The following is a 27,959-nucleotide window of genomic DNA, read 5'->3' as shown; positions in this document are numbered from 1 at the left end:
TACACAGGAAAATGAAAATGATTGGCAATATTCTATTTCTTGGGTTGGATAGAGAATATGTAGATATTTACAACAGTATTAGTTGTCATAATTTTATAATATACATATATACTCCATTATTTTTTGTATATTTCAAACATTATGATGAAATTAACTTAAAATTTTTTAAAAACCAATTTTTGGAAACTAAGATGCACATTTCTAAATAACTCATCATTCACAGATAAATATAAGAAATTTAAAAATATGTAGCATGACAAAAATTTACAGGGTTCAGCCAAAACCAGTTTGGCTCAGTGGTGGAGCGTTGGTCTGCGGACTGAAAGGTCCCAGGTTCGATTCCCGTCGGGGGCATGTACGTTAGTTGCCGACACATCCTCAGTAGGGGGTGTGCAAGAGGCAGCTCTGATCGATGTTTCTCTCTCATTTCTCTCTCATCAACGTTTCTAGCTCTCTATCTCTCTCTCTTCCTCTCTGTGAAAAATCAATAAAATATATTAAAAAAAAAAAAAATTACAGGGTTCAGCCTAACTGGTTTGGCTTAGTGGATTGAGTGTTGGCCTGTTGACTGAAGGGTTCTGGGTTCGAAACCCAGTCAAGGGCACATGCCCAGGTTGTGGGCTTGATCCTCAGTATAGAGTATGCATGATCAATCATTCTCTCTCATCATTGATGTTTCTCTCTCTGCCTTTCCCATCTTCTCTGAAGTCAACTGTGTGTGTGTGTGTGTGTCTTGTTGATGTGAAGAAAGTGAAACAGTCCCTGGCGCGTGCACAGACACACAGACACAGACACAGACACACACAGACACACACACACACACACACACACGACGCAACTAAAACTGTAGTTGGAGGAAAATGTGTAGCCCTTAAATGCTTATATTAGAAAGAGACCTGGAAATTAATTATGAAACATTCTGCACACTGAGGCCCTGAGGAGAGCATACCTTGCCAGCAGCAAACAGGTGGCAGCCCTTGACAGCTTCAAAAATGTTGGGCGAGATGTCTGGCTGGGCAGGAAGGTGAGACTGTGCCAGGGACTGTTTCACTTTCTTCACATCAACAAGACACAGGGCTCGCTCTTCTCCTGAGGGGAAAAGGAACAGCTTCTTGGTCAGGGTGGGGACATTAAGTAAAGACACAGGATGGCAGTTGTAATTCTATTCACAAACAAAGCCAGCAAGGCCAGACAGATGGACTGTTTTCCATGAATTCCTGTAAACACAGTTTAGGTCCAAGTTTCAGATCTCAAATGAAAACATCTCACCTCTTAGGCAATATTCATGGAGAAAAAAACATTCTGAAGGCAGAAAACTGGAGAAGGAGAACTATACTTTTCAAACATGTTCCCCACCAAAGTAAGAATGGGATAGGAACAATGAGAGAATGTTTTATAAAACTACTAGAGGCCTGGTGCACGAAATTTGTGCACAGGGGTGGGGAAGGAGGTGTCCCTGAGCCCACCCTGCATCCTCTCTAATCTGGGACCCCTCAGGAAATGCCCGACTGCCAGTTTAGGCCCAACCACTGGCTCCTAACCACTCGCCTGCCTGCCTGCCCCCAATGACCTTCCCCTGCAGGCCTAGTCGCCCCCAACAGCCCTCCCCTACCAGCCTGGTCACTCCTAACTTCCCTCCCCTGCAGGCCTAGTTGCCCCCAACAGCCCTCCACTGCTAACCTGGTCACCCCTAACTGCCTTCCTCTACATGCCTTGTCACCCCCAACTGCCCTCCCCTGATGGTCTGATCTCACCCCCAACTGCCCTCCCCTGCTGGTCTGATCTCATCCCTAACTGCTCTCTCTTGCCAGCCTGATCGCCTCTAACTGCCTCTGCCTCGGCCCCTACCACCAATGGCTTTGTCCGGAGGGATGTTGTGCATCCAGAAGATGACTGGTCGACCTGGTCTAATTAGCATGTTATCCTTTTATTAGTATAGACAATTCCAATATGGCAATGTCATGAAAGACAAAAGACAGGCTAAGGATCCACTCAGGTTAACAGAGACTAAAGAGACATGATTAAATGTAGTGAATAATCACAGATGGGATCACTACTAAACAAATACTCTAAAGGCCAGGATGGGAGCACAGATAAAATCTGACTTTGGGCAGTAGGTCAGAGCACTGTATTCCAATAAAGGTTAAACGCCATGAATTCATAATAGTACCATGCGAAACTATTCTGAATAATGCTATCATAGAGGATCCGTGCCACAACCTATGGGTATACACCACCAAGAGCAAACCTGCATGTAAACTATGGACTTTAGGTGACAATGATTTCCCAGTGCAGATTCATCACTTGTAACTAATATACCCTCTAGTGGGACTGTTGATAGTGGGGGAGGCTGTGTGTGCGTGAGTGTGTATAAGGGGGGAAGGAGGATCTATGGAAAATCGCTGTACTGTCCAGTTTTGCTGTGAACCTAACACTGTTCCAAAGAGTAAGATCAAAGAGCCCAGCCAGTGTGGCTCAGTGGTTGAGCATCGACCTATGAACCAAGAGGTCACAGTTCAATTCCTGGTCAGGGCATATGCCCAGGTTTCAGGCTCCATCCCCAGTGTGGGGCGCGCAGGAGGCAGCCAATCAATGATTCTCTCTCATCACTGATGTTTTTTCTCTTTCCCTTCCTCTCTGAAATCACACACACACACACACACACACACACACACACACACATATATATATATATATGTGTATATATATATTTTTTTTTTCTTCTTTTTTTAAAGGATAAGGTCAAAGAGAAAGGGAGGGAGAGAGGAAAGCCAATAAGAAGAAACAAAGCAAGCAGAGGAAAGAGCTGAAGAACAAGAAAAGTCAGTGCCAGACCATCATAGCTAAGCCCCTGGATCCATCCAGTTGTGCCTAAAACAGGACCTAATTGTGGATGTTTTGAATATTGAGCCAATAAATTACTGTTTTCCTTTAAAAAAAAAAAAATAGTACCCAAAGGAGAGAAAAACATTTTTGCCTTGGTTATGTAAGAGAATACCCTCTTCTTAGGTGATATGCTGAAGAACTGGCTGCAACTCTCAGTCCAAAAAAGTGATAACATGTCTGTGTATCACAGGGAGAGAGAAAAAAGCCTAAGAAGTGGTGAATCTAGACAAAGGGTCTCCAAGAAGTCACAGAGCAAGGCGGAGCAGGCCACCTCTCACAGGCTGTGGCTCCAGGGTGTGATGCTATGAGGACAGAGGTCTGACGTTAATGAGCTTCAGGCTCACTGCTCTTCACCCGTCACATGGTGAGAAGTTCCTCAGGGGTGTCAGTCTGTGCTACACTGGACCCCAGGGAACCGAAAAGAACAAGAGAGCCATCAGCTTGGACACATCAGGGACAGAGAGAGAAGAGCTGCTTCCGCTCCAACCTGCCCGCAGGAGGGCTGCCTTCCAGTTTCACTAGCATGACACCTGGCTTTCAAACAGTTTTCCTTAAAGTGAGGAAAAAGCGCCGTCCTGGGCCTCCACCTGCTATCATGAGGAGCTTCTCCAGGTCCTTGATGATACAGATTTGGAAGACCGCTCCGACTCCCGGGACGGGGGTGAGGGCGTTTTTCAAGACATTCAGTGCATAGAGCCCTTCCTCGGTGCCGACCAACACCACCTGCAAGGGCAGAACGTGAGCATCGTCACATCACCATAACAACCAAACAGAGAGTCACAAAGCTGACACAACCTTTTCTTTCTTGACGGCATGTGGCTGTAGCCAGACGCCAAGCGGACAGAAAGCACCGTTACCTGGTCGCTGAAGGGCAGTGTGCAGTTCATGTCTAGCCGGTCATCACCTTCCAGTTTCAGCAGGGAGTTCCCAAGCAATTTCTTTTCATATGTGAAAGAAAATAAGAAAAAGAACCTGGTGAGCTTGAACTATTTCGTGACCAGAGACAAAAGCAAGAATGGCGAGAAGCTTAATGTCAGAAAGAAAGGCAAGTTACTCCTGAAAACACTCAGAAACACACTTCTGCTCGTAGCTTGCCTCATATTTTGATCTGAGCTCAAAAGGCAAGACTGAGTCTTACCACTGTCTCTGGGGAGGTGGTTAATTAGCACTGCAGTTAGAACTCCGCTTGGACGCAGACGTATATTAGTAATAGATGTAGAAGACATTCTGGGGTAATAAGCTGAAGCTAAGAGATGTACCTGCAAAGGGTTAATGAGCACACAGAAGGTTCTTTCCCCTCCAGGCTGTAGCAAAAGTGCAAAGCCCAGGGTCAGCAGCAAACCAACAAGTTGCAGAGTCTCTTTACCTGAACCCACGCAGGCAGCAGCCCGTAGGGAGTGCAGCCGGGGCCCTGGTTACACAGAGTAATGTGGATTCAGTCAGAAGTGTACACGGTAACGAGGGAACAGGTCACTGAACAAGTCTACCCAGTGAGCAGAGCTCCTGATACCAGGAGGCTCATGGGTAAGGATTCCGGTTGTTAATATTTCGAGTGTTTATAGGAGGTAAGTGTTTGAAAAGCACTGTTTGGTCTTTGGTGGAGAAAATGCCAATGAGCAACAAGCCCTGTATATCCTGAAAAGTTTGGGGGGCTGCTGCCAATCAAGGCACACCTACGTTTCTAACGTCTGAAGGATAAGCAGGATTTCAAACCTGCCTACGGAAGAGCTAATCGTGCCGAAGCGACTGGGAAGGCTGTGAAAAGCCTGCCTGAAGCAGACGTGGCTGCGGCCGCCTTTTGTGCTGCTACATGGCCAATGTGCTTGATACTCCAGCCTTCAAACCCAATAAACTCATCAGAGTAAACGAGAGAGGATTTCCTAAGTCCATGAGTGGCTGTGTTGCCATGACTAAGAGGTGGCTAGCGGTGCTGCCACCCATTCCAAAAGAGGGCCCGTGGTGCCCACACAAGCCACCTGAGAGCCCGTATCGCTGTCCCCACAGAACTCCAAGAAGGAGCCCGAGGGAAATCCTGACCGCCAGGACCCACTGTGTCAGCCCACAAAGACAAGCCCTGGTGCCCGCTCATACTCACAGCATCGGCTTCTGCCTTTTCCCTAGAAACTCTCCCACCTGCGACAACTGATTCTAAGGCGGTGACCCAGCGCTGCTTGTCAGGGAAGCTGGGAGCTAGCAAGTAGAGGGTTCTCCCGGGCCAGCAGGTGGTGTGCGGGTGGGATTCCATCTTCAGGATGTATGGGACATCTAGAGTGCGACAGAGAGCACAGGGTTGGGTGTGGATTTCCCACTCCCGCCGGAAGGGATGGCCCTGAGGTTTCAGAGATTTCACTGCTAAGATAGGAAGCTCAGGAGGTTGGGCCCTTGTGCAGGCCAATCCCCCACTACCCTCCTGCCCCCCACGGACTCAGCAAGCCCAGCCCACCTCCAGGGGAGGCCCCTGTTCTCCTTACCTGCTTTGGCTGTATTTGCGAGTTCAGAAGCACCAACGGCGCCATGAATAGATACATCCCCGTCGGGAAGGCACAGCTCAAATTCTTCCACCGGCCTCTGTCCAGCTTGGTACAAAGAGGAAGGGCAGAAAGAAAAACAAAAGAACAGGAACAAGAACAAGGAAGAGAAGGAGAGAGAGAGAAAGCGAGAGAGAGAGAGAGAGAGAGAGAGAGAGAGAGAGAGAGACAGTGACAGTATGCGTGGAAAGAGGCACACAAGAACAAAGGAGGGGAAGGGTGTGCAGAGAAGGCGGAGAGGGAAGATAAAAAAAAATAAAGTGTGTCAGATGAGTAGCACAGTCAACTTTCTGATGACGATGCGGATTTATGGGTTAGTTGGCTGAGGCAGAAGTTCTCGGAAGGTGTGTTAGCAGGTGGAATCTTCAGGGCAGCACCCTGCAGGGTCTTCAGAGGGGAGACCTATAGATGTGAGTATCGGACCAATAACCTTTAGTGAAGTCACTTGGTGTTTAATTTTCAAAAATGGGAATTGTAGAAGGCTTGCAGCGCAGTCCAAAAAAACAAAGCCTCACGCCAAGCCTGGGAGCCCTGGGCCACCACGTGCAACGAAAGCCCCTGAATTCCCAATTTACCTTCTCTGGCTTCGTTGTCATAAATGAGGACCTTGGATCCCTCCAGGACAATGTACTTCCTGTCCCAGCCTTGCTGTCCTCGTTTGTTATTCCTGGGAAAACAGATGGAAAAGAAAGGTTGGAAATTCAGAGGAATCAGGGGAGGAAGGGGAGGGGGAGGGAGGGATGCCAGAGAAGACAACCCTAGAGTTCTCTGAGAACACCAGGACTGGAGGTGGCCTGTGTCCTTCCATGCAGCACAGGGAGCAAAGCTTCCTTCGCCCCTCTGGGTTCTGTGGCTGGCATTGGAGTCCACTGACAAACAGAAGATGAACAGGAGAAAAGCAAACACATTTTATGTTTTCTTATGGGTATCTCCATAAGAAAATAAAGACCCAAAAAGCCAAGAGGCCCAAGTGCTTGGACTCAGGCTGAATAAGCGCAGAGATTCTGGAAAAGTTCTAAAATGCACAGGAGCAGCCATGACTCCCTGTCTCTGGAGATCGGAGTGTTTCTTTCCTGCTGGTGCAGAGAGGGCAGCTCTGACAGGGAGCTTTATCTCCGGCTTTCAGGAAGAGGAAGGGAAAGGCAGAGTGTCCTGGCACCTGCTGTTTTTCAAGAGCTTTTAGTTCAAAATAGTCTTTATCCTAGAGTGGCACATTTGGGGATGGCATATTCTGCCATCCTTCACCAGCACTAGCTCAAGCCACCCTGCAACGATACCTGGGCACCTTCATCCAACCTTCCAGGTGCAAGCTGCTGCTGGGCTCCTTGGCCTGGAGACCTGGGGAATTCATTTTGTCACGGCAGAAGGCCTCGGTGAAGTGTGTGGCATATTCGGCTGGCAGGCCACAGGTAGCTGGCAAGCACGTGGAGCACTTGGGATGACACATCACCTGACATTCTAGGGAAAAGCAAGGGACAACCTGAAAACTCACGTGGCTGATCCTGGACCATTCCCTCCTCCGCCAACCACTGCGGGCCTGTCAGTCTGGCCTTGTCACCCAGGTAACCCCTAAGCTTCCCCAGGGGCCAGGCCGCTACAGCGACAGGAAATGAGAGAGCCAGTGCTCTCAGTCCAGTTGTCCCGGCCTCTCCCAGGCTACCACAGACAAATGTGTAAAGGACACATGTGCACATCCCAGTGGAAGCCAGCAAGCACACAGCCTACTGGTAGGCAGAGACCAGCCCGAAGAAAGGGGGCTGGAAATTAGCACTTTGTACAGGAGGTTGGAGACATGAGTCGAAAACAGGTATAAACTCACTCCTCCAACAAGAGAAAAATAGCATCCTCCCACTGAAACCAAAAGCTTGGAAATGCATGTACTCTATGACAAGGAAATTAAAACAGGAGAAAAAAGGATAGATTTTTTTTTTTTTAGGTGGAGACACAAGTGCCCACTGCAAACATATAACCACTGCTCTTACCAAGACATTTGGACGCCTGGCGTCCGAAGTGCACGGTATCCAGACACACAGCGCACTTTGTGGCTCGCATGTTCAGTCCCACGTTAAACCGGTGAGGAATATTGTGGTGCATGCGCTCCTTAAGACGCCGGTTGAATTCTGGAGGAAAATTTTAAAAAATCATTAGGGTGCTATAAATTAAACCATCAAGAAAGTGGAAAGACAACCCACAGAACAAGAAAAAATACTTGCACATCATCTCTCTGACAAGGGACCTGTAGCTTGACTATATAAAGAACTCTTACAAAGCAATAATAAAATGACACATAACCTAATTAAAAATGAGCAAAGGATCCCAATAAGCATCTTTCCAAAAAAGACAAATGACCAACAAGCAAATATAAAGATGCTCAACATCATTAGTCACTAGGGAAACACAAATCAAAACCATGAGGAGATACCGCTCATGCCCCAAGAAGTCTAAAATTTTAAATATGGAAAATAAGTGGTGAGGATGTGGAGACATTGGAATCTGCATACATTGCTGGCTGGAATGTAAAATGCCAAGGCCACTTTGGAACCCAATCTGGCAGTTCCCCAAAGAGTTAAACATAGGATTACCATGTGACCCAGAAATTTCACTCATAGGTATATGCCCTTCAGAATTGAAAACATATGTAGCCACAAAATGTGTACATAAATGTTCATAACAACATTATATATGACAGCCAAAAAAGAATGGAAACCCAAATGTGCTATCCATGCAGTAGAATATTATTCAGCCATAAAAATTAAGTACGATGTGGGTGGATCTCAAAACTTTATGCTCAATGAAAAAAGCCACATATGGTTTGATTCCATTTACATGACATGTCCAGAATGCAAATTCAGAGACAGAATGCACATTTCTGATTGCCAGAGGTTGGAGGGGGGAAAGAAAGAAATGGGAAGTGACCGCTAATGAGTATAGGTTTTTTTGGGGGGGGAAAAGGATGGAGCCAAATATTAGAATGTCATGGTTATACAACCTGATAAATTTAACAAAATAGACTGAATTATACATTTCAGTGAGTACATGGTATGATTTGTGAACTTATCTCAATAACATTGTTTAAAAAACTATTACAGCAGGTTAGTTACAGATGGGGGAACTTAAAAAATGTTTAATATATATTTTTTATTGATTTAGAGAGAGGAAGGGAAGGAGAAAGAGAAAGAGAGAGAGAGCAATATTGATGTGAGAGAGAAATATGGATCCGTTCCTCCTGTACCCACCCGACCAGGGATCAAATCCACAGCCTAGGTATGTGCCCTATTGCCCTGACCAGGAATTAAACCCACCACCTTATAGTGTGCTGCGTGAAACTCCCACCAACTGAGCCATATTGTGTTTTATCACTAACAGATGCATCTAATTTAAAATCTCCATTTTATGGTTACCAGGAATTAGGGGTTTTTAAAGAAAGTAGGAGGTCAACTAATGATAGCATAGATGTTTGTGGGCATAAAGAAGCATACTTTTAAGTCAAACGTTTGTAAATATCTTAGTAATGAATTCTTTGATTTCCCAGGTGAAACATATACATATCTAGAACATTTCAGAATCCAATTTAAAAATCACGAATATCTAAGAATTTCTAATTATTAAATATATAAGCTGACTGAAGTATTCTCCCTTCATGTCTAGTTCTATCATGAATAACCTCATGTTAAAAACCCAACTTTTAAGCCTCAAGAAACAGATTTTTACACTTATATTCCTATCTGTTAAAATAAGATGTTTTTTCCTTTTAATAGGTCTCCTCTCAATAGTGACCTAGAACTTAGCTAACTAGAGACAAAACTAAGGAATTTCTAAATACAAATTACACTTGCCACTTAACGTCACCACCCTTCCTTTGTCACAAAGGTGTAAGGAATAAATGACATGCTCCCGTGCAAGGCCCCCGAAGGAAGTGCTTGAGCATCACAAAGTACTCAGGAGCCACTCTCCACAGCCCTGCCAACAGACCCAGAGCCAGGTCCTTTATTTCCTGCATCAACATCACCATTTCAGTGGCGTTAAGGGTAAAGGTCTTTGACTGACTCAGTGTTATGTAAACAGAGACAACGAGATGACATCATCATTGAAGGAAACCAGCAGAATGCCATCAAGATTTACAATATTTGTGACGAAAGTCGGTTTGCTGGTGATACCATGATGCTAAATCACAGTTCTCCTCCACTCTCCCTGACTCTCCAGCCACCTTCTTTACGTCCTTTTCATCTCTGGATGAACAGAGTGCTTCTGAGACCATAAAGAAAACTCCCCACACTGTTGGTAGGAATAGGACCCGCATGAACTAACAAGACTCAAAAAGCAATAACCTTCAGCCCAGTGACTCCTTTCCTCAGAGCACACCCTACAGCTACAAAGCCAAGAGGCGCAGGGTGTATGGCAACCAGCAATTGGAAATAACAAAAATGCCCCCACCAGTGCCTGGTTTAACAGGTGAGTCACATACCCACCCAGTGGAACACTATGAAAAGGATGGTCCATCCATGTGTGTTCTTATGAAACACTCTCAGATAACATTTTAACTAAAAGAAGAAAGGTGTTTTGTAGTGTATAACATAGTGTGCTCTGATATTTATAAAAGAAAAAAGGCCTAAGAAAAACATGCTTATTTTCTCAGACTCACCTGTCTGAGAAATCTTTAAATATGATTACATAATATAAAATATCAGAGGCCTGGTGCACGAATTTGTGCATGAGTGGGGTCCGGCTTGCTGGCCCCAATGGGAGCCCATTGGGCCAGTCCAATGGGGTAGAGGGGCTGCAAGTGGTTGGCAGCTGGCCCCCTCCCCTAATCAGGATGTTGGGGGCTGGGCTGGCCAAGAGAGAGGTTGATTGGGGCCCAGATCAGCCTGGTTGGCTGTCGCAGTGCATTTCATAGCCACCATTCATTCTGGTTGCTGGACTTTTATATATATAGATATGATTAAAACAGATATACAGTTCTATGAATTACTGATGGATGAACACAATGGTTGACTCTGGATAAGGGAACTAGGAGTGGGAGGATGGAAAGATTGGATTCTTACTCTTTATGCCTTAGTGTTATTACTTGTTATTTTTGACCCATTTTTTAATGGAAAAAAATAATGTCAACCAAACTCCAATGGCTTGAGAAGGTACCTTCTGGAGTTGAAGACTCTTTTCTGCGGCTGGACGGCGGGGCGAGCAGGCTCATGGCACTGGGCTGGTGCTCAGGTGACCGCACGATGGCAGACATGGCGATCTGCTGCCTCGCAGTGGCTGGTGTAGATGGGTGCGGATGGTCAGTGACTTTCCGGTGAGCAGCTGGGGAGAGAGCAATCCAACATTTTGGTCAGTGAGTCACCAAGAGGCCCGAGCCAATGGACTGCCCCAAGCTGTCTTTCAAGGACCCCAAACTAAAAGGACACACATTGTACCAAATCGGCAACGCCAAGGATGCCATGAATTTTTCAGATTTTGGGTGTCTGGACTAAAAGCTCATTGGCTATAAATACCGATGCTGAACTGGTCTTAAACAACCTCCTTGGGATGGGTCCTAGCACTGCAGGGAGAGTTGGGAGCCCTACCTTCCTCGCGGGCGGAGCGGAGCTCGATGCGGGTCTTCTGAAGGGCTTCCTCTAGCTCAGCACAGCGAGCTTTCTCCTTCTCCAGAGCCACCTTCAGCTCATTGTACTGCAGAGGAACCTGTGTGGGCAAAGCAGGGTCCTCTTTCCGTCGACTAAATAAACCCTAGCAATGGAAACAGAGATATCTCCTAACTCCTGGAAACTGGCACTTTACACTAGCTAAAGGACGCTGACTTGGGAGGAGCACACCACGAAAGCCAGGAGCATACTCACTGTAAGTGGATTTAGTAAAAATGGCATGTGAAGGGGGAGGGGAAGGGGCCACAGCCCATTCCAGCGGCTGGAAAAAATAGGGATGCGCAAACTTTCACCGAGAGGGTTTAAAGATGCTTGGATTGCCACCACCTCTTCCTTAAGCATTCCCCAGGAGGAGAGCCATTTCCTGATTCTTTACCCTCAAAAAATGGAAATGAGGATGGAGTCAGGAGAGATGGTTTAGAAATCACTCTTGCCTTGAATTTGTCTCATGATGCTTAGTTACAAGACACAGAGAAGAGTGTTATAAAAAAACAGAAGCAACAAAAAATGGAATGCTAAAATTATGTCAGAATTAAGGGATTACTAAAAAAAAAAAAAAAAAAAATGCAAGTGGAGACGTGTTGTACATAGAAGATTAAAAAAAAAAGGAAACCATATAATAATGAGACAAAATAAAAACAAAAAAATGGAAACACCCTAACTACATTAGTGACATAATCAGATTACAGTCCACAGCTAAAATAAAAAAGATTAAATATCATAAGCATAACAAACACAGTCACACTCCTTCCCCTGCAGCCACCACTCAGGAGGAGGCCGCTTGTGAATGCTGCTCTTATCCTTACTGCAAAGGCAGCCCCCAGGCTCATGGAGACTGCGCACCCCTTCAAGCCTCAGTATTCCCAGTTATCAGAGGCCTTTTCTGTGAAAGCCCTGCCTCTGCTACTCCGGAAGGAAATGGAATTCCTTAGAGACCTTTGCAAACTGAAAACACGTGGCCAAACCTCAAAGGAGGCCTTCAGTGGTTCAGAAAAGCATGTGCTGGCTTATTTAAAAAAAAAAAAAAATATTCCACCCTGTTGGTTGGAGCATCTCTCATGCATTAGAAGGTCACAGGTTCAATTCCCAGTCAAGGCACATAGCTAGGTTGCAGGATCATCCCTGTTGGGATGCATCCAGGTGTAACCAATTGATGTTCTCTCTCTCACATCGATGTTTCTCTCTGTGTGTGTCCTTTCTTCCCTGTCTGAAACTAACTAGAAAAAAACCTTCCAGTGTTCATCTCTATTATATGAAACCCTGCCCATAGTTGCTTATTTGGGAAGATTTTTTGGCTAATTTTTAACTTGTCTGGACAACTTCAAAAGGATGGAGCAGTCCTTCGTGGAGGGTGCAACCGTCCGGTCAGGCACTTTGAACTGGTTACTTCAGCTCTCTGGGTCCCAGGCTCTTCGTGAGCCAATCACAACGACTGGGCCAGGTGCTTCCTAGCCTTTTCCGGAGGCCCATCCACGTGGCCCGTAACCTCTCTGAAGTCCATACCCATGACCTGCTAATCCCTCTGAGTCCCATACACATGAGCAGAGACCCCCTTTGGAGACCTGTATGGTAACCCATGTATAAACCTTTCTCTGCTATCTTCCCAGCCTCTTAGGTTTAAAAAAAGTTACTCCCTTAACAGAGACAGGCATATAATCTTAAAGGCCATGAACATAAAGTACAGAATTGATAATGATATCCTCTCTTTGAGGGCTATTCTGATTATCTCAAAACCTACATTTCAGCCCAAAATAAAATAACAAAATGTACATTTGGGGTTCTCTATCACCATAGTTTTCCCTGAATCATCATTATGGTCAAGCAAATTGTCAAATCCCCTTTCAGACAACGATGACCCACCTTTTTCTTTTTAGCAGGTTGGTCCATTTTGGCTTGCAGAAAATCAATAAGTTTGGTTTGTTGAGAAATAGTGCCCTCCATTTTCACTTTTTCATGAGAATAGAGAACCTGAAATTCATCAAAACAAAAGCAACCTCAGATCCAGAAAGAAGTACAGTAGGTCCTCGGGTTACGTCGGAGATCTGTTCCCACAGCGCGAGGTAACGCGACTTTCGCCATAAGTCAGAACCCACCTATGTAAGCACCTACGTCACTCAGATGGAGCACAAACACAGCAGTAATGAAGTGAAACAGTAAACAAAAATTAAAAGAAAGATAACAATTCCTGACCTTTACTTGTGGTAAATACAGTAAATAATAAAAAAACATTAAGCACATATGTACATATGTTGAAATGATGTAACTTTTTTTTTAACCAATAAATGGGAGATGGCGATGTATGTGCGTCAAGCCCGACGTAACCCGAGGACTGCCTGTAATGCTTTTAAATTTGATACTTTAAGAAAATGAAAAATACAGTCTAGGATACTAGCATATGAAAATTCAACACAAACACACTCAGTCAATATTGATTACTCAGTCCTATTCTTATAGCAAAAAGGTGTGTGTGTTGGGGGTGAGGGGAGGTAGACTGATGGATGGATAAACATGTGAAAAAGTAAAAATAGCAAGTGGCTGCCGAAACCAGTTTGGCTCAGTGGATAGAGTACTTCCTCACAGCAAAGGAGAGGAAGTGTGTCATATGACATAGGGGAGCTCATATTGCCTCTCCGGAACTTCAGTTTCTTCATCTGAACATGGGTATAACCCCTGCCCTCACTGGGGGGCACACAGCAGGTGCTTAATGAGTTCAATGTTCTCTACCTCCTCTGTCCAGCGGACTGAAAGGTCCAGGTTCAATTCCAGTCAAGGGCATGTACCTTGGTTGCAGGCACATCCCCACTGGGGGGTGTGCAAGAGGCAGCTGATCGATGATTCTCTCTCATCGATGTTTCTAACTCTCTATCCCTCTCTCTTTCTCTCTGTAAAAAAATCAATAAAATATATTTTTTTTAAATAGCAAGTGGTTAATACTAGAATCTCAGAGGTAATCATTATAGAAGTTTTCCAACTTCTCTGCATATTTGGAAATGTTCGTAATGAACTACTGGGGGAAATACAAAACATGCACCACATAAAGATATTGACCATTTCACCAGCTGGCTCTCAGCCACCAGGCTTTGGCTCCGCAGACAACTTTTAAGTAAATCCCTTTGCAGGTCTCACCTGAATGTTTTCCAGCTGATATTCCAGATCACTCCTCTCAGTCTTCAGCAGATCAGCCCGATCTAGAGCTTCTTGCAACCCTTGAGTCAGACGGAAAATGTGATTCTTCTGCAGGTCCATTTGTTGCTGTAATTTGGCTTGCTGGTGGGAAGAAAGGCCAGAGAAGGGCTCACTCCACTCACAACATGTGTTCCCACACTGTCCCTATTACTGCTCATTTCAGGCCTGCCACCAAGAGTGCAGCTTCTGAAATCATCTCACTCCAGCATCAACAACCGTCTCCTATCCCAAAGCGACGCTGCCCAGGTAAAAGGAATCTGCACAGAAACCTCTGACGGCCAGCAGGTCGCCGGTGCCCCTGTAACTGGAGGTCCAGGCGGGTGGGTCAGGCTCCCCAGTCAGAGCTGCAATGAAGGCTACTCGGCATTTAAGAGTGTGAGCCACGTGAGTTGACACCTAAGGCTGGGTGACTTTGTGCCTTGACAACCAAGTTCCAGTTTGTCCTTACTGTTGGGTTTTAAAGCCTCAATTGCTGTTAGGAGAAATCACTTTGGCCAGGCCGTGAGGCCTATACAAAGGGAATCACATCACTTCTAACTGAGAGTCCTCATCAGGCTGAGGGACCCCAAAGAGCACACAGTCGCCAGAACTGTAGGAAATACTTCCATTGTGTGGAAAGAGGAAGAGCCCAGATTCAGCACAAGTGTTGGTAAAACCCAGAGAGTTTTCAATTTAGGCTATCGGAAATGTAGTTCTGTGCTAGAAACATCTCCAAACTTTGTAATGGAAAATCAACAAAAAAATAGGGCAAGCTATAAAGGGCCTGGTTTTATGGCTCTCTTTCCTAAAACGCCTGTTTGTAAAAAGCAGGAGAACAGCTATCCTGACAAGACCCTGCCTGATTTCCTCCAGCCCTTGGGATACAGGCTGACCACACTTGCTGTGACCCAAAAGAGCCCACACCCTCTGCAGACTTGAGGACAGAGAGCTAATGAAGAAATTAATTTCACCATGGGGCTTTCCCACAGACATTGGCCAATGTCCGTGCTCTCGGACCCAGCAGGCCGAGAGCTACCGCTGACCTTCTCTGTCTCACTTCACTCCCCTCCACCTGTTCCTCTGCCCTCCTCTTGAGAGGTTCCTGATTCCTTGAGGCATCACAGCAAAGGAGAGGAAGTGTGTCATATGACATAGGGGAGCTCATATTGCCTCTCCGGAACTTCAGTTTCTTCATCTGAACATGGGTATAACCCCTGCCCTCACTGGGGGGCACACAGCAGGTGCTTAATGAGTTCAATGTTCTCTACCTCCTCTGTCCTACCTTCCCTCCATCCAGCTCAGAGCTCTTTCTTGCCCCACCTACTCTGCCAGCCTCTCCCTTCTCAGTCCCCCATAAGTCAAGAGATACTGTCATTAACCAGGAATCACCTGGTCTGTGATCCAGCATGGAATTTCTGATTTGAACCACAGAACCCCCTAAAATACTTAGAAAAAGAAAAAGAAGAACAGCTAAGATAACCTATTCAAGGGAGCTACCCATCCCTCACAGCAGGAGTGATTTCTTCTGTAAATTACCCTCTTAAGTTTCTTCCCACTATTTTAGAACAACATTAATTACTAGGCAGGAAGCTGAGAAGCGAATGCTGGGAACAAGGGTATGTTTGGTGACAGCCAGGCCCAAGGTTTTTTTCTAGAATAAACACAACCACCGTTCCTTAGCTTTCCAAGAAATGGGCTGCTTAGTCACCATAATAAAAAACAAATAAGAATAACATATGTAATCAATAAAATGTTTTTCAAAACCATTTACCTGCTTCACAGAGAGGCGAGTGGAGGCTATTCCTGGCCAGTGTTAGACTGAAAGGAAGCTTTAGCTATGTGCTTAGATCTATCCCACAATGTGTGAGGTGACATGAGACTGAGAAGAAGCAGGAGGGGTCGAGATGACAGAAACCAGAGCCTGTAACAACCCTGGTGGCTGAAAGGATGGAAGAAGACTAGCAAGAGAAAGTTCAATAGGGTGGTGTTTTTAAAAACATCAACTGAATAAATACAGACACAAAGATGTCAACAAACAACCCACGTGTGGGAGGGCAGACGGTGACTGCACAGGCCAGTGGTGTCAGTGGCATGATAGCACCCCGGGGACCCAGGGCGTGGGCAGAGGTCACAGAGTTCGAAGGAAGGTGGAGGTGCCCCACCGTATCCGTGCTTCCAGACCACAGACTCCTAGGAATTCTCTGGAAAGATCATCCACCAGAAAAGAACACTGCAAACTTTGAAATGTGCCATTTAGAGAAGACAAGGGGAATCTGGAGTGGGAGCAGCTGAGACCACGTAGAGAGCATCGTGGTACCTTACAGAACTGTCACAGAAAGGCACCTGGCACATAGGAAGTGCTAATTAAACATCAGCTATTCTGCTTAATAACCAAGTAATCAATATTAATCTGCTATTTCAGTTGGGAATATCAGACTACATTCTATTTGGAAATGTTTCAACCTAATAGAACCAGTGTGTGGAAGTTATAAGTGTTAGCTCAACATAAGAAAGACTCTGTGAGAATCCAAGTTGCTGAGAAAAGGGTTGGGATGTCCTGAGTCACTGTATTTAGGCCGTGATTCAATGAGACCCACGTGTGAGGAATGTTGGGAAGGGATTCTTTAACTTTGATGGAAATTAATTTCATCAGGATTAGCAAATGGACTTCCATCTCTGGCATTCCTTCAAATGGACTAACAGTGGCTGTGAAGTGTCATGTTGAAAAAGCTGCTGAGGCCATTAGGGCCCAGGAGGAAAGAATTGGGAGAAAGAGCCACCAGTAAAGTCTGGGAACTGTGGTGCAAGTGCTGAGAATTGGGGCTAAAAGACACATAAAAATTCCATCCAGCTCTGAGACTCTGATGCTGGCCGCATTGACAAGCCTCTGTTTAAGATGAGGATACCTGGGTTAAGCCCTCTGTCACATGCTTGCAGGGTGCATACCACAGCCAAGGAGCTGAGCCCCATTTTGGACAATAAAGATCATTCTATGTTTCATAATGGTTTCAACTGTCAGTGAAATTTGCCTCAAACTCAGTGTCAGCCAGATGTCTGGGAGGTACAGACTGGGGAACTGGAAATGTTCTCATGTGGTTTAGAAGTGAGAGTGAGGGGACTGAATCTGAATTCCAGCATTCTATTCTGAGCATTGTCACTGACTCACCATGTAACCTTGGACCAAAGCACTGAGCTGTCAGGGCCAACTCTCCTTCTTTGGAAGGAAAATAGGACAGACGACATCACTGATTATCTCTGTTCTTTCTGTTTCCAACATGTGCTAAAGTGGAGACACTGCTTATTCATTCCTGATAAAAGACCACAATTCTCTATTTGACCACCAAGTAGGCTTCTATTTTTTAAAAAAATATTTTAAGTATGTTTTTAAAATATATTTTTATTGATTTCAAGGAGGAAGGGAGAGGAATAAAGAGATAGAAACATCAATGGTGAGAGAGAATCACTGATTGATCTGCACGCCCCACACTAGGGATGGAACTTGCAATCCAGGCACATGTCCTGACTGAGGACTGAACCAGAACTTCCTGGTTCATAGGTTGACACTCAACCACTGAACCACCTAGGCCAGGCACAAGTACACTTTTAAATTTCTATTGGAGTGTTCTTAGTGCTGCCTTTAGTAAACTTCTCTATATAATTAAGTTTATTTAAATATTTCATGTGGCAAAATATATAGCACATAAAATGTAAAGTTTTAACCATTTTTAAGTGTGCCTGTCAATGGCACTAAATACATCCACATTGTTGTGCAACTATCACCACTTCTGTCTCCTGATCTTCCCCAAACTCCCACCCATGTTTTTTAAAGTATTATTCTATCAGACATTCCATATTTGCCTGCACAATTTTCACCATATTTTTTCAAACTTAATAGCACAGCACTATTATTTCTTCCAGCAGAGCCCTTTGGCAGCTATGGGTACCATACAATAAAACCTCAATTAAGCAGACAGGCAAATCTGGTTAATCGAAGTGGTTAAGCTCACTATGGGTTAAAGAGAACACTCCGGAAGTCCAGCTTCTTGGTAGGTATTTTATACAGTGTGTCTGTCTTGGTTGGTCCATTCTAATGAACAAAGCGAAATCATTAGTGATTCAACACAGAGGCCTTTGCTTGGGAGTGGGAAGTATCAATAGTTACCATTTTAATTAGCGATGTTCAGATTTCTGCTACAAAGTTCAGGAAATAGCAGAAGGGACGGGTTTAAGAGATCACTGGAGCTTTTCATTTTGTGTCTCAAAAGCAGGGCATAATTTTTTTAAACTGAATTAACTGAATGTTCAAGTCTCATGAAACTTGGGGCTCAACATAATCAAGTCTCTGCCCATGCACACCGCGGATTTGCAAGGATGTTCTACCAACCTGAAAACTTAGCAGACTTTGGATATTAAGAACAATTTAATGCAATTTTCATTCATTCACATACTTAATAAACTGCCACTAGGCGCATACCCATGGGGTCCACACTCAAGTAAGCACCGTGTGGGAGGGCGCAAATGTCAGAGGCCCTCTGGCCTTCATGACCCTTCTTCAAGGAAGCACTGCATGACCACTTCACTCTTCCTCGAAAATGCCAATTGCAAAATCCAAACGTCTAACTTGGACCCGACCACTGGAGCGCAGCAACTGTTCACTTCTGAAAGCCCGCCTGGCCCCGTGTGCCAGTTCCCACTCACCTCATCCAGCAGCCGCTGCTTGAGTTCACGCTCGGTCTCCAGTTTCTGCTGCAAACTCCGGGCGTTCATTTCAAGCATGGCATGCTTCTTCTCCAGGTCACTGAGCTGGACAGTGGGGAAGTGGCCATGAAACCACATTTAGGAATGTTGGATGCTAATGACTTTTGCAAATACCCACAAACCTTCACATGTACAGAATAACCAAGTTCTGAAGGTCAGAAAACACTATGTTTTAGAAGTTTACCACAAAAGTCCATGGTGGAGATAATAAGCCTGTGGAGGCCCTTTGTGTGAGCACCAGAGTGATCTGTAAGGGATGGGTCATATATACAGCTATGACAAGTTCTAAGAGAACGGCCGCTGAAGAACTTATTTATCTGACGTACTGTGGTGAATGAAACAATAGTCATATGTCCAAGACACCTACTTCTTGCCCAAGATACTATCAGGGACTTTGGGGGTAAAAGGACAGACATGTTCTCTCAAGGACATCACATCAAATCACAAAGGCATGGAGTGACCGTAGCTAGACACAAAGAATGAGGCTGCTTGAATTAGATGTTAATTTTGATAAGAGGTACAAAGTAGAGAAATTCATGCTGAATCCCTGGTCATCGAGAAAAGATAGTCTCGGGATGCCTGGTGTCTTAAAGGCTGGGTAGAACTTTGTTCTAGAATATTTTAAGAATAGTCAAATAGAAAAAAAAACACAACATTTTCTTTCTTCATATTAAACACAAAAGGATTCACTTATCTTTAAATAATGTATTTATTTTCATCACAGTTTAAAAAAATAGTAAAGCCAGTATCAAGGAACTCGGGAACATTCCTGAGAGGCAAGCTCTAGCCTTGAATTTAATCATTGTATTTCTATAAAATTCTGGTAAGAAAATAATCATGGTGTCATAAAGATCTATGTTCATCACTATTATTTAAAATAACAAAAAAATTGGAAGAAGCTCAAATGTAATTTGTTTTTTAGAACTACATGTTCAAAAAATATTCAATAAATCAAGGGAAGTCCCTAATATATGATGTCTTAAAAAGCTGCAAACTATTTCTATAATAAGAACCTAAATTTGTATATGTTTGTGTGCACACATCAACATGTCATGCAAAGAAAAGACTACAAATAGCTTTATCAATACTATAGTGGTGACGTATGATCTGTCACTTTTTCCTTTATTTTCTGTGGTTTTTATATCTTCCATAATGACCCCAAATAATTCCTTCTGTAATCTTATCTAATAAAATAGTAATATGCAAATTGAACGTCATTCCCAACACATAGATGACTGACCCCATGTGGTCACAAAATGGCTGGCAGGGGAAGGCAGTTGGGAGGGACCAGGCCTGCAGGGGAGGGCAGTTGGGGGTGACCAGGCCTGCAGGGGAAGGCAGATGGGAGGGGGGGTACCAGGCCTGCAGGAGAGGGCAGTTGGGGATGACCAGGCCTGCAGGGGAGGGTAGTTGGGATAACCTGGCCTGCAGGGGAGGGCAGTTGGGGATGACCTGGCCTGAAGGGGAGGGCAGTTGGGGATAACCAGGCCAGCAGGGGAGGGTAATTGGGGGCGACCAGGCCTGCAGGGAAGGACAGTTAGGTGAGACCAGGCTGGCAAGGGTGGGTAGTTGGAGGCAATCGGGCTGGCAGGGGAGCAGTTAGGCATCAATCAGGCTGGCGGGGGAGTGATTAGGGGTGATAAGGCAGGCAGGTAGGCAAGTGGTTAGGAGCTAGAAGTCCCGTATTGTGAGAGGGATGTCCGACTGCCCATTTAGGCTCGATCCCACTGGATCCCACTAAACAGGCAGTCGGACATCCCTCTTGGGGTCCCAGATTGGAGAGAGTGCAGGCTGGGCTGAGGGACACCCACCCCCATGCACAAATTTCATACACCGAGCCTCTAGTTATGAAATAACAAAGAGTTATACAAAATACAAAATTCAGATGACTGTACGTGGGTGTGAAAGTGTATCTGTGAGGTATATATGAAATTTCTCTGATCTTCACTTTTGTTATCTATAACACTGAAACATCTATTCTAAATCTCTTTCAAGGATCTTAGATAAAAGCCACTAATACACTGGTATACCACTTTGTATATATAACATTAAGTCCATAAAGCCTTCTAGAAATCGAGTGCCAGAAAACGACAGTTGTATGTCCCAAGCAAAAGTTGGACTCGGGGGCCCAGACAAGGAGATGCTAAGAAATCACTGACGGGCTGTGATGCCCCAGATCCACACGACTGCCAACCGAGGATGTTCCATGGTGACACATACCTGTGAGATTTCCCTGGAATGAGTAAATGCTTGTTTATGGAATATGCTGACCATAGGTTGGATTTGAATTTTTGTTAACCATGCCATCGAAGAGAAGGAAATGAGAATGTTTTCCTAAAAGGCAGAGGGATGGACACCGACCTTGTCGGAGAGGCTCTCGGCTTTCAGCTTCTGCTCTTTGAGAGCCTGCTGTAGAGCGAGAATCTCGGCCTTGTGCTCCTTCACGGCCAGCTCGACCACCTGGCGCGACTCAGTGATCCGCTGATCAGCTCTCGCCCTGCCGGAGAAACACAGGCCCTCTCTCAGAAGCGCCGTAGGCATCAGTCTGGAGAAAGGAGGCTGGCCCATCCTTCATCCTGATAAGCAACCTAACAGGCTGCAAGCTGGACAGATGCCCTATCCTGATCCAAACTATGCCTTGCTTCCTGACTTATTACAGAGTGGAGGTTTGACCCACTTCAGGCCTTGGGTAAAAATACTCTTAAAAAGTAAAGTTCCTGTTAGGAGTCTCTTGGAAAGGCTGTACAGGAAAGGGCATGCTGCCCAATGCAACTGGGCTGATGGGTTGTGTCAACACTGCCACACTCTCCAGTGGGAGAAGAAACAGAATGAGGTCCTGATGAAGGACCACCGTGTGCAGAGGATCATGGGAGACCCCATTTAAGCAGACATTTCCTCTCCTTAATGTATTCGCAAGATGCTGGGTGTTTTGTGTGCTCATCGGAAACTGAAACTTGAATCTGGTGAATGTATCTGTAAATAAGGTTAGAGAAAAGAAAAACTAGAAATAAACAGGAAAAGTCACTTCCCTTCCCAGTAGGTCTTAGGTTTTACATCTTCCACATCTGGGCGTATAGCAAGCTCCTCCATGGGCAATGCTCCCTTCCCTGTTCCACAAACCCAAACCCGCCTCAGCCTTCAAAGATAAACTCAAGGCCGTGTCCTCCAGAAAATCCCTCCCAACTTCTGCTCTCAGAAGTAACCTCTCCTTGCTCTGCATCCAAAGCACAAATGCATTTTTCCTGACATACCCCACTCTCTATTTTTTGGTGATAAACATTTGAATGCATAGGTTATCTCCTCCATTAGACTCTTAGCCTTAGCCTCTTGAAGACAAAAATTAAGAATTAGACTTTGTTCATCTCAGTATCCCACATAATACCAAATTGGGGGGAGGGTTATACTTGCCCCCTAAAAATATAGATGAAATACCTACCTAAGCATATTCCATAACTACACCTCCCATGTGTGGCTGTGTCTTTTCTACTGCTGAAGCCAGACTCCAACCTCCAAAATTGGTTCTGAAGAACTCTAGAAACAGTGAGGGTGGGAGCTGGACTTGAGGGCCGAGGGAGATGTCTGTATGAGTGCAACCAGAACATACCTGAGGAATCGGGGCCCCAAGAGTTTGGACAAACCAGCAGCCCCTCATAATCAGCAAATACCCTGAGTGGGAAGATGTGTAAAAAAGGGAATAATCTCTAGCTTCTAACCTTTTCTAGTTTAACTTAGCATAGACTATATGTAACATCAACACATTTAGTTGAGTCTCTTATGGTCAAATAAACATAAAAAAAAACCAAAATGAGTCCGACTAAATGACAGATGTTCCTATGTTTAAGGAGCATCACAGGAAAGTGAGTGTTGGAGGAAGATGATATTAGGGAGGTTATAAAGGATAAATACGATTTAGCTGTGCAGACAGGAAGTTATGGGGCTAGCTCTAGCCCATATGGTACCTTGGTGCAAACTGGAAAAAGACTATTCCCATCTGTTGGCAAACTTCTGTAATATAGCAATTTGGTTAGAGCAAAACTTTCCTGTTGTGAGTGGTGAGACTGTCTTAACAAATTTGCCAATTGGGAATGTCTCAATGTGAACGGCATGCCTCGAGCTATGCAGTACACAGGCTGCATGTGTGGCCTGGCAGGGCATTCTGTGCTGGGGGGGACAAAGGTGAGAAAACAGAGGAAGAAGACTGCCTGGACTTACTATTTTTTTCCTCTGAAGAAAGAAAAAGAAAATAAAACTATCCTTGTAAAGCAGTTGCTCTCAACTGGGGATGACTTTTGCACCCTCAGGGGTCACTGGACAATGTCTGGAGACATGTTTGGTTGTCACAACTTGAGAAGGGACATCAAGTGGGTACAGATAAGGGAGGATGCTCAACATCAGACTGCACACGGCAGTTTCCACAGCAAAGGGTTACCCAGCCCACATTGAGAATAGGGCCAAGGCTGAGAAATCATCGGGTAGATAGAGGGAGAATAGCATTACTCACAACCAGGATTAAAATAGTGATGGCTGGTGTGGCTCAGTGGTTGAGCATTGACCTATGAACCAGGAGGTCCAGGGCACATGCCTAGGTTGCAGGCATCTTATCATCAATTGTTCTCTCTCTCTCTCTCTGTCTCTGTCTCTGTCTCTCTCTTTCTTTCTCTCTCTCTCAAATCAATAACAAAAATATGTATTTTTTAAATGGTGATGGTCTTGCTACAAGGCCACCATGGTAGAAAAGAGTTTCTGCAAAGAAAGCACTGACACATTTGTCCTGCTCTGGCTCCCGGGTCCTCCACAGAGTATACAGACACCAACAAGTGCCAAGAATCCAGGTGCCACTGACCATAGTGACAACTAGGGTGACCAGCCCATCCTGGTCTGCCCAAGGGTCTCATAGTTTCAGTGCTGAAAGTTTTGTCCCAGAAACTCCTCAGTACTGGGAAAGCTGGGACAACTGGTCACCTGTTCAGCACTCTCAGGCAGTCCTGCTGTGGTCCCCTGTCACTGGCCCTCTACAAACAGAAACTCTCACCTGCTCTGTTTCTCAGTGTCCAGCATCCTCTGCAACTCTCGGACCCGACACTCAAACTGGGACTTCTCGTCCCCGAGGACGCTCCTCCACGCCTCCCACTGCCGCTCCTTTTCCAGCAGCTCGTCGTTCAGGGCCTCCAGGTCCATGACCTGCTCTTCCAGCATCGTGCAGGTGGTTTTCAGAGCCTCCATCGTCTGCAAACAGTACCAGGGGAGGGTTTCCTGGATGTTCCTTTGTTGGGTCAGTTTCAGAAAAGCACACCTTTCTCACTACAGCCTGAAACACAGTCTATCTTTTTCTTCTACCAATCAAGGGGACTGGACAAGAATTGATGAAGGGCCATTTCCACTACCATCTTCTTGGCAGAAACCAAAGCAAGGCCAGGCGGAGAGACTGCAAAGGACTCACATTAGCCTCCTGGAGCAGTGGTATTTTATTATCTTTTATTTTTATCTTTTTATTGATTGATTTTAGAGTGAGGGAAAGGGAAAAGAGAAAGAGAAGGGGGGCATCAATTTATTGTTCCACTTATATATGCATTGATTGGTTAATTCTTGTATGTGCCTGATCAAGGATCAAACATGTAACCTCCAAATAATGCTCTAACCAACTGAACTACCTGGCCAGAGCTAGTTTTAATTAAAAAAAAAAATCAAATCGAAGAAGAACTATGCACTTTTAGAAACCATTTTTAAAATCCTCTAGCCTTCAAAACACAGACATGGTTATAATAAGACCCTTTCCCTGGCCCGGCTCAGCCCTGGAAGCCGAGAGTTTCTGTTTGTAGAGGGGGGTGGAGGGATGCACCAGGCATCACGCTGACCTGAGGGGACCAGGGATTGCTGACGCCGTTACTGTCCTTACCTGCTTCTGGCTGGTGAGTTGCATCTCTCTCTCCGAGATTTCGCGGCGGAGATGGTCCACCTCACTTCGCAGCTGAACTATCTCATCATTGGCCCCGGAAGCCTCGTCGAGTTGTTTGGACAAGAAGAAGTTTTGGTTGTTGAGCTCAGCATTGTCCTCCGTCAGCTGGTTTAGCTGCTCCTCCAGGTCTGTGATTACCTAAAAGACAAAAGCCATCGGTTACACATCACACAAGTAGATTTTAATTGAGAAACTGCTTCTAGAGCCGTGGGTTTCTGAAGCTGGGGACACAGCTCCTGAGTTTGTCTCTCCAACTCCCAGAGTGGGCCCCAAACTCCTGCGCCCGCCCACTGGGCACTAAGGCTCTCGCTGTGAGAGGAGAGTCCATCTTGGGGTTCATCTGGAAAACATGGCAAAAGCAAATCCACCAAAAGTGAAGGCAGTACGGATGGGGCCCCTTTAAATGAGATAAAGTTCATGGACAAAAATATAATGTGATAAATGCAAATTGAGGAAAGAGGCACGAAGACTGGTCTCACAATCAGCTAATTAAGCTAAAATGCTCACGACACCTTCTATAGAAACTATAGTTATACATGGAGATAGTCTTAGGAAAATAAAGCAAAATAAAGTTCTTATCGAGAAGACTGAGTAAAGGACACTAGAGTTATTTTAATAATATCTCAGACAACATATTTAATTACATGCAAAAAGGAAAAATATTCTTCAGGGAAGCTCAGAGTAATCCTAAAAATACAATATTATACTATGTATGGTATCACTTTAATGGTTTTTATTATATAGTTCACTATCGGAAAAATGGGAAGGCGTGTATATGAAATTGTCATTTTATGAAGAGATTTAATCGGGTTTGGCTAAATTATTTCCCCGCTCAATGGCAAAATGACTTCAACTTCACTGCTTTCAGCTTTCCTATTCTTTGCTGAGGCTCAGTATCAGCACTTGCAGACCACTTTAACACACAATATTTGAGAACTTTAAGGCCAATTTTCTTATAATAGTTGGAATGAGGTGCAAGGCAGCAAATTAAATTTTATGTAACAAAAAGATGTAAATTAAAAGGAAATGCCTTTAAGCCTATGCTTATTGTTTCCAATTTTCAAACCAAGAGTAGAGTTACTTTATGAAATGTTAACACTGTTTCCATGACTAATTCCCTATTTTAACCATCTCTGAATAGCGTTTAAAAAATATCTTTCCAGGCACATGGAAATAAAGAGCATCAAGTAAGTACATTTGTTCAATGGCGCTCAGAAAGCACAGCTTTTCATTTTGTTAAGCAAGCTGATGGATTTTTAATGTAGTAAGTGGTCTAGAAATTTTAATTTTAATATCAGAAGCCACATTAATTCCTAACGTACTGGTTTGAAGTACACTGTCAGCTACAAACGGGGGAATAAAGGTTATCTGGTCAGGTTCTTAGCTGAGACTCCTTCTTCATGGGAGAGTGGAGATAGGAAAACACTGCATGCTTGCCATTCCTAGCAGGCAGCTATGACTCATAGGGTTCCCTGTATCACTCTCTCTGCGACATGGTTAAAGTTCCTCAAACCATCTATACAAATAAACAAATATGTAAATTGGCCATACCTCCATGATGCAACAGCCAATAAAGAGTATGCAAATTAACCCAACAAAGGTGGCCGGCCTCTGGGCAGCATGCATGTGTGCAGGTGCCTAGTGGCCAGAGGCAGGGTGAGCTGCTCCCCGGCTGCTCAGGGTCTACACATGCAGGCGCTGAGCAGCTGGGGGTGGCATGGGACACCCACCTGCCCTCTGCATAGTTGGGGTGACATGGCAGGCATCCCCGGGATCCTGCCTGCTTTGAGCCTGTGGCCAGTGCGCATGCACACTGGTACTGAGCGGCCAAGGCCCCGGGAACGCCACTGGAGTGTCCAGTCCTGTCAGCCCGAGCTGGGAGTAAGGTGACTGGAGTTCACAGTCCTTTTGATTTGTGCAGCCCAGGGCCCGAAGCGAAAACCAAGAGCATGGGGAGCACCAGGAATTCTGGGAATCATAGTTCTGGTGGCAGCCCCTGGACCTGAAGCAGAAGCCCAGAGTTCTGAGAGCACCAGGAATGCTGGGAATCATAGTTCTGGTGGCAGACGCCTTGCGGGCTCTCTTAGACACTAGAGCAAAGTGAGCCTGGAGCCAGTTACTATTGCAGGTGGGGGATGGAGGGAAAGCAAAGGTGAGAGACGTAAGTAAAGTCAGAGTGTCGAGGAAAAATTAAAGGGAAGGTATCCTACAACTTCTAGGAAATCTCCAACAATGGAGCAAAGAAAAAAAAAATCCCTCTATATTCTGTGAGCAACAAACCAAACTGGGTTGGGGTCTCAGACCATTCACTCATATGATTGCAATGACAGACAGAAACTGCAGGATTGAACAGGGCTCCCCTGAGGGCTCCCAGATTGGAAAGGGTGCAGGTCGGGCTGAGGTACACCCCCTCACCTTCCATGCACAAATCTTTGTGCACTGGGCCCCTAGTAGATAAATGAATAAACAATACTTAATAGTTCAACTGGTCTCTTTCCAATAGGTAGTAAACCCCACTCCTTAAGATCATTTTCATAACAGACTACAAATATCTATAATAATAAAAGGGTAATATGCTAATTAGACCAGATGCCATTCTGGACGTCCTTCCTGATGAAGCCAGGGACAGAGGGAAGCCAGCCTGGGTCCCAGGTGCCAGAGGGAAGCTGGTGCTGGCAACGGGGGGAAGGAAGGCCTACTCTTGCATGAATTTTTCTGCATTGGGCCTATAGTCTATATATTGATATATAAAAGGTTAATATTCAAAGTGTCCCCTTGGGAGTTCAACCAGGAGACTGGGAGTTTGAATGCTTGCAATGACTTGTGCTGACCACCAGGGGGTGGCACGGAAAGTGGCTGGCAACCAGTGACAGCGGTGGGGTCATTGAGGAAGCGAGGGCAGGAGGCGGTGGGGAGGTAGGGAACCTGATCAGTCCTGGTCGCTGGGCAGGCCTAGGGACCCTACCCATGCACCAGTTTCGTGCACTGGGCCTCTAGTTTAACTATATGATGCTTCCTTCT

At 45.2% G+C, this 27,959-nt stretch overlaps 1 protein-coding gene across 8 annotated transcripts in view; it reads right to left on the bottom strand.

Moving 5' to 3' along the window:
• CIT (citron rho-interacting serine/threonine kinase) overlaps positions 1 to 27,959 on the bottom strand; it is a 159,394-nt gene that overhangs the window by 12,826 nt on the left and 118,609 nt on the right. For 5 of the 8 annotated variants that reach the window (XM_045585388.1, XM_045585389.1, XM_045585392.1 and 2 more), the window contains 17 exons: positions 24,879 to 25,076; positions 24,015 to 24,208; positions 21,344 to 21,479; positions 18,923 to 19,027; positions 14,186 to 14,326; positions 12,920 to 13,027; positions 10,982 to 11,144; positions 10,554 to 10,718; positions 7,397 to 7,534; positions 6,692 to 6,872; positions 5,990 to 6,081; positions 5,358 to 5,462; positions 4,982 to 5,151; positions 4,253 to 4,297; positions 3,744 to 3,824; positions 3,474 to 3,609; positions 950 to 1,089 (listed from right to left, as the gene is read on the bottom strand). In XM_045585388.1, coding sequence (XP_045441344.1) covers positions 950 to 1,089; positions 3,474 to 3,609; positions 3,744 to 3,824; positions 4,253 to 4,297; positions 4,982 to 5,151; positions 5,358 to 5,462; positions 5,990 to 6,081; positions 6,692 to 6,872; positions 7,397 to 7,534; positions 10,554 to 10,718; positions 10,982 to 11,144; positions 12,920 to 13,027; positions 14,186 to 14,326; positions 18,923 to 19,027; positions 21,344 to 21,479; positions 24,015 to 24,208; positions 24,879 to 25,076 — 2,298 coding nt within the window. The remainder of the gene's footprint in view (positions 1 to 949; positions 1,090 to 3,473; positions 3,610 to 3,743; positions 3,825 to 4,252; positions 4,298 to 4,981; positions 5,152 to 5,357; positions 5,463 to 5,989; positions 6,082 to 6,691; positions 6,873 to 7,396; positions 7,535 to 10,553; positions 10,719 to 10,981; positions 11,145 to 12,919; positions 13,028 to 14,185; positions 14,327 to 18,922; positions 19,028 to 21,343; positions 21,480 to 24,014; positions 24,209 to 24,878; positions 25,077 to 27,959) is intronic. The other 3 variants (XM_045585390.1, XM_036448872.2, XM_045585391.1) reach the window with 3 other exon arrangements.

The sequence above is a fragment of the Pipistrellus kuhlii genome, unplaced genomic scaffold (assembly GCF_014108245.1).
Source record: "Pipistrellus kuhlii isolate mPipKuh1 unplaced genomic scaffold, mPipKuh1.p scaffold_m20_p_20, whole genome shotgun sequence".
Taxonomy (NCBI): domain Eukaryota; kingdom Metazoa; phylum Chordata; class Mammalia; order Chiroptera; family Vespertilionidae; genus Pipistrellus; species Pipistrellus kuhlii.
Note: the sequence above shows the minus strand (reverse complement) of the source record. Positions and strands in the feature narration are given on the sequence as shown.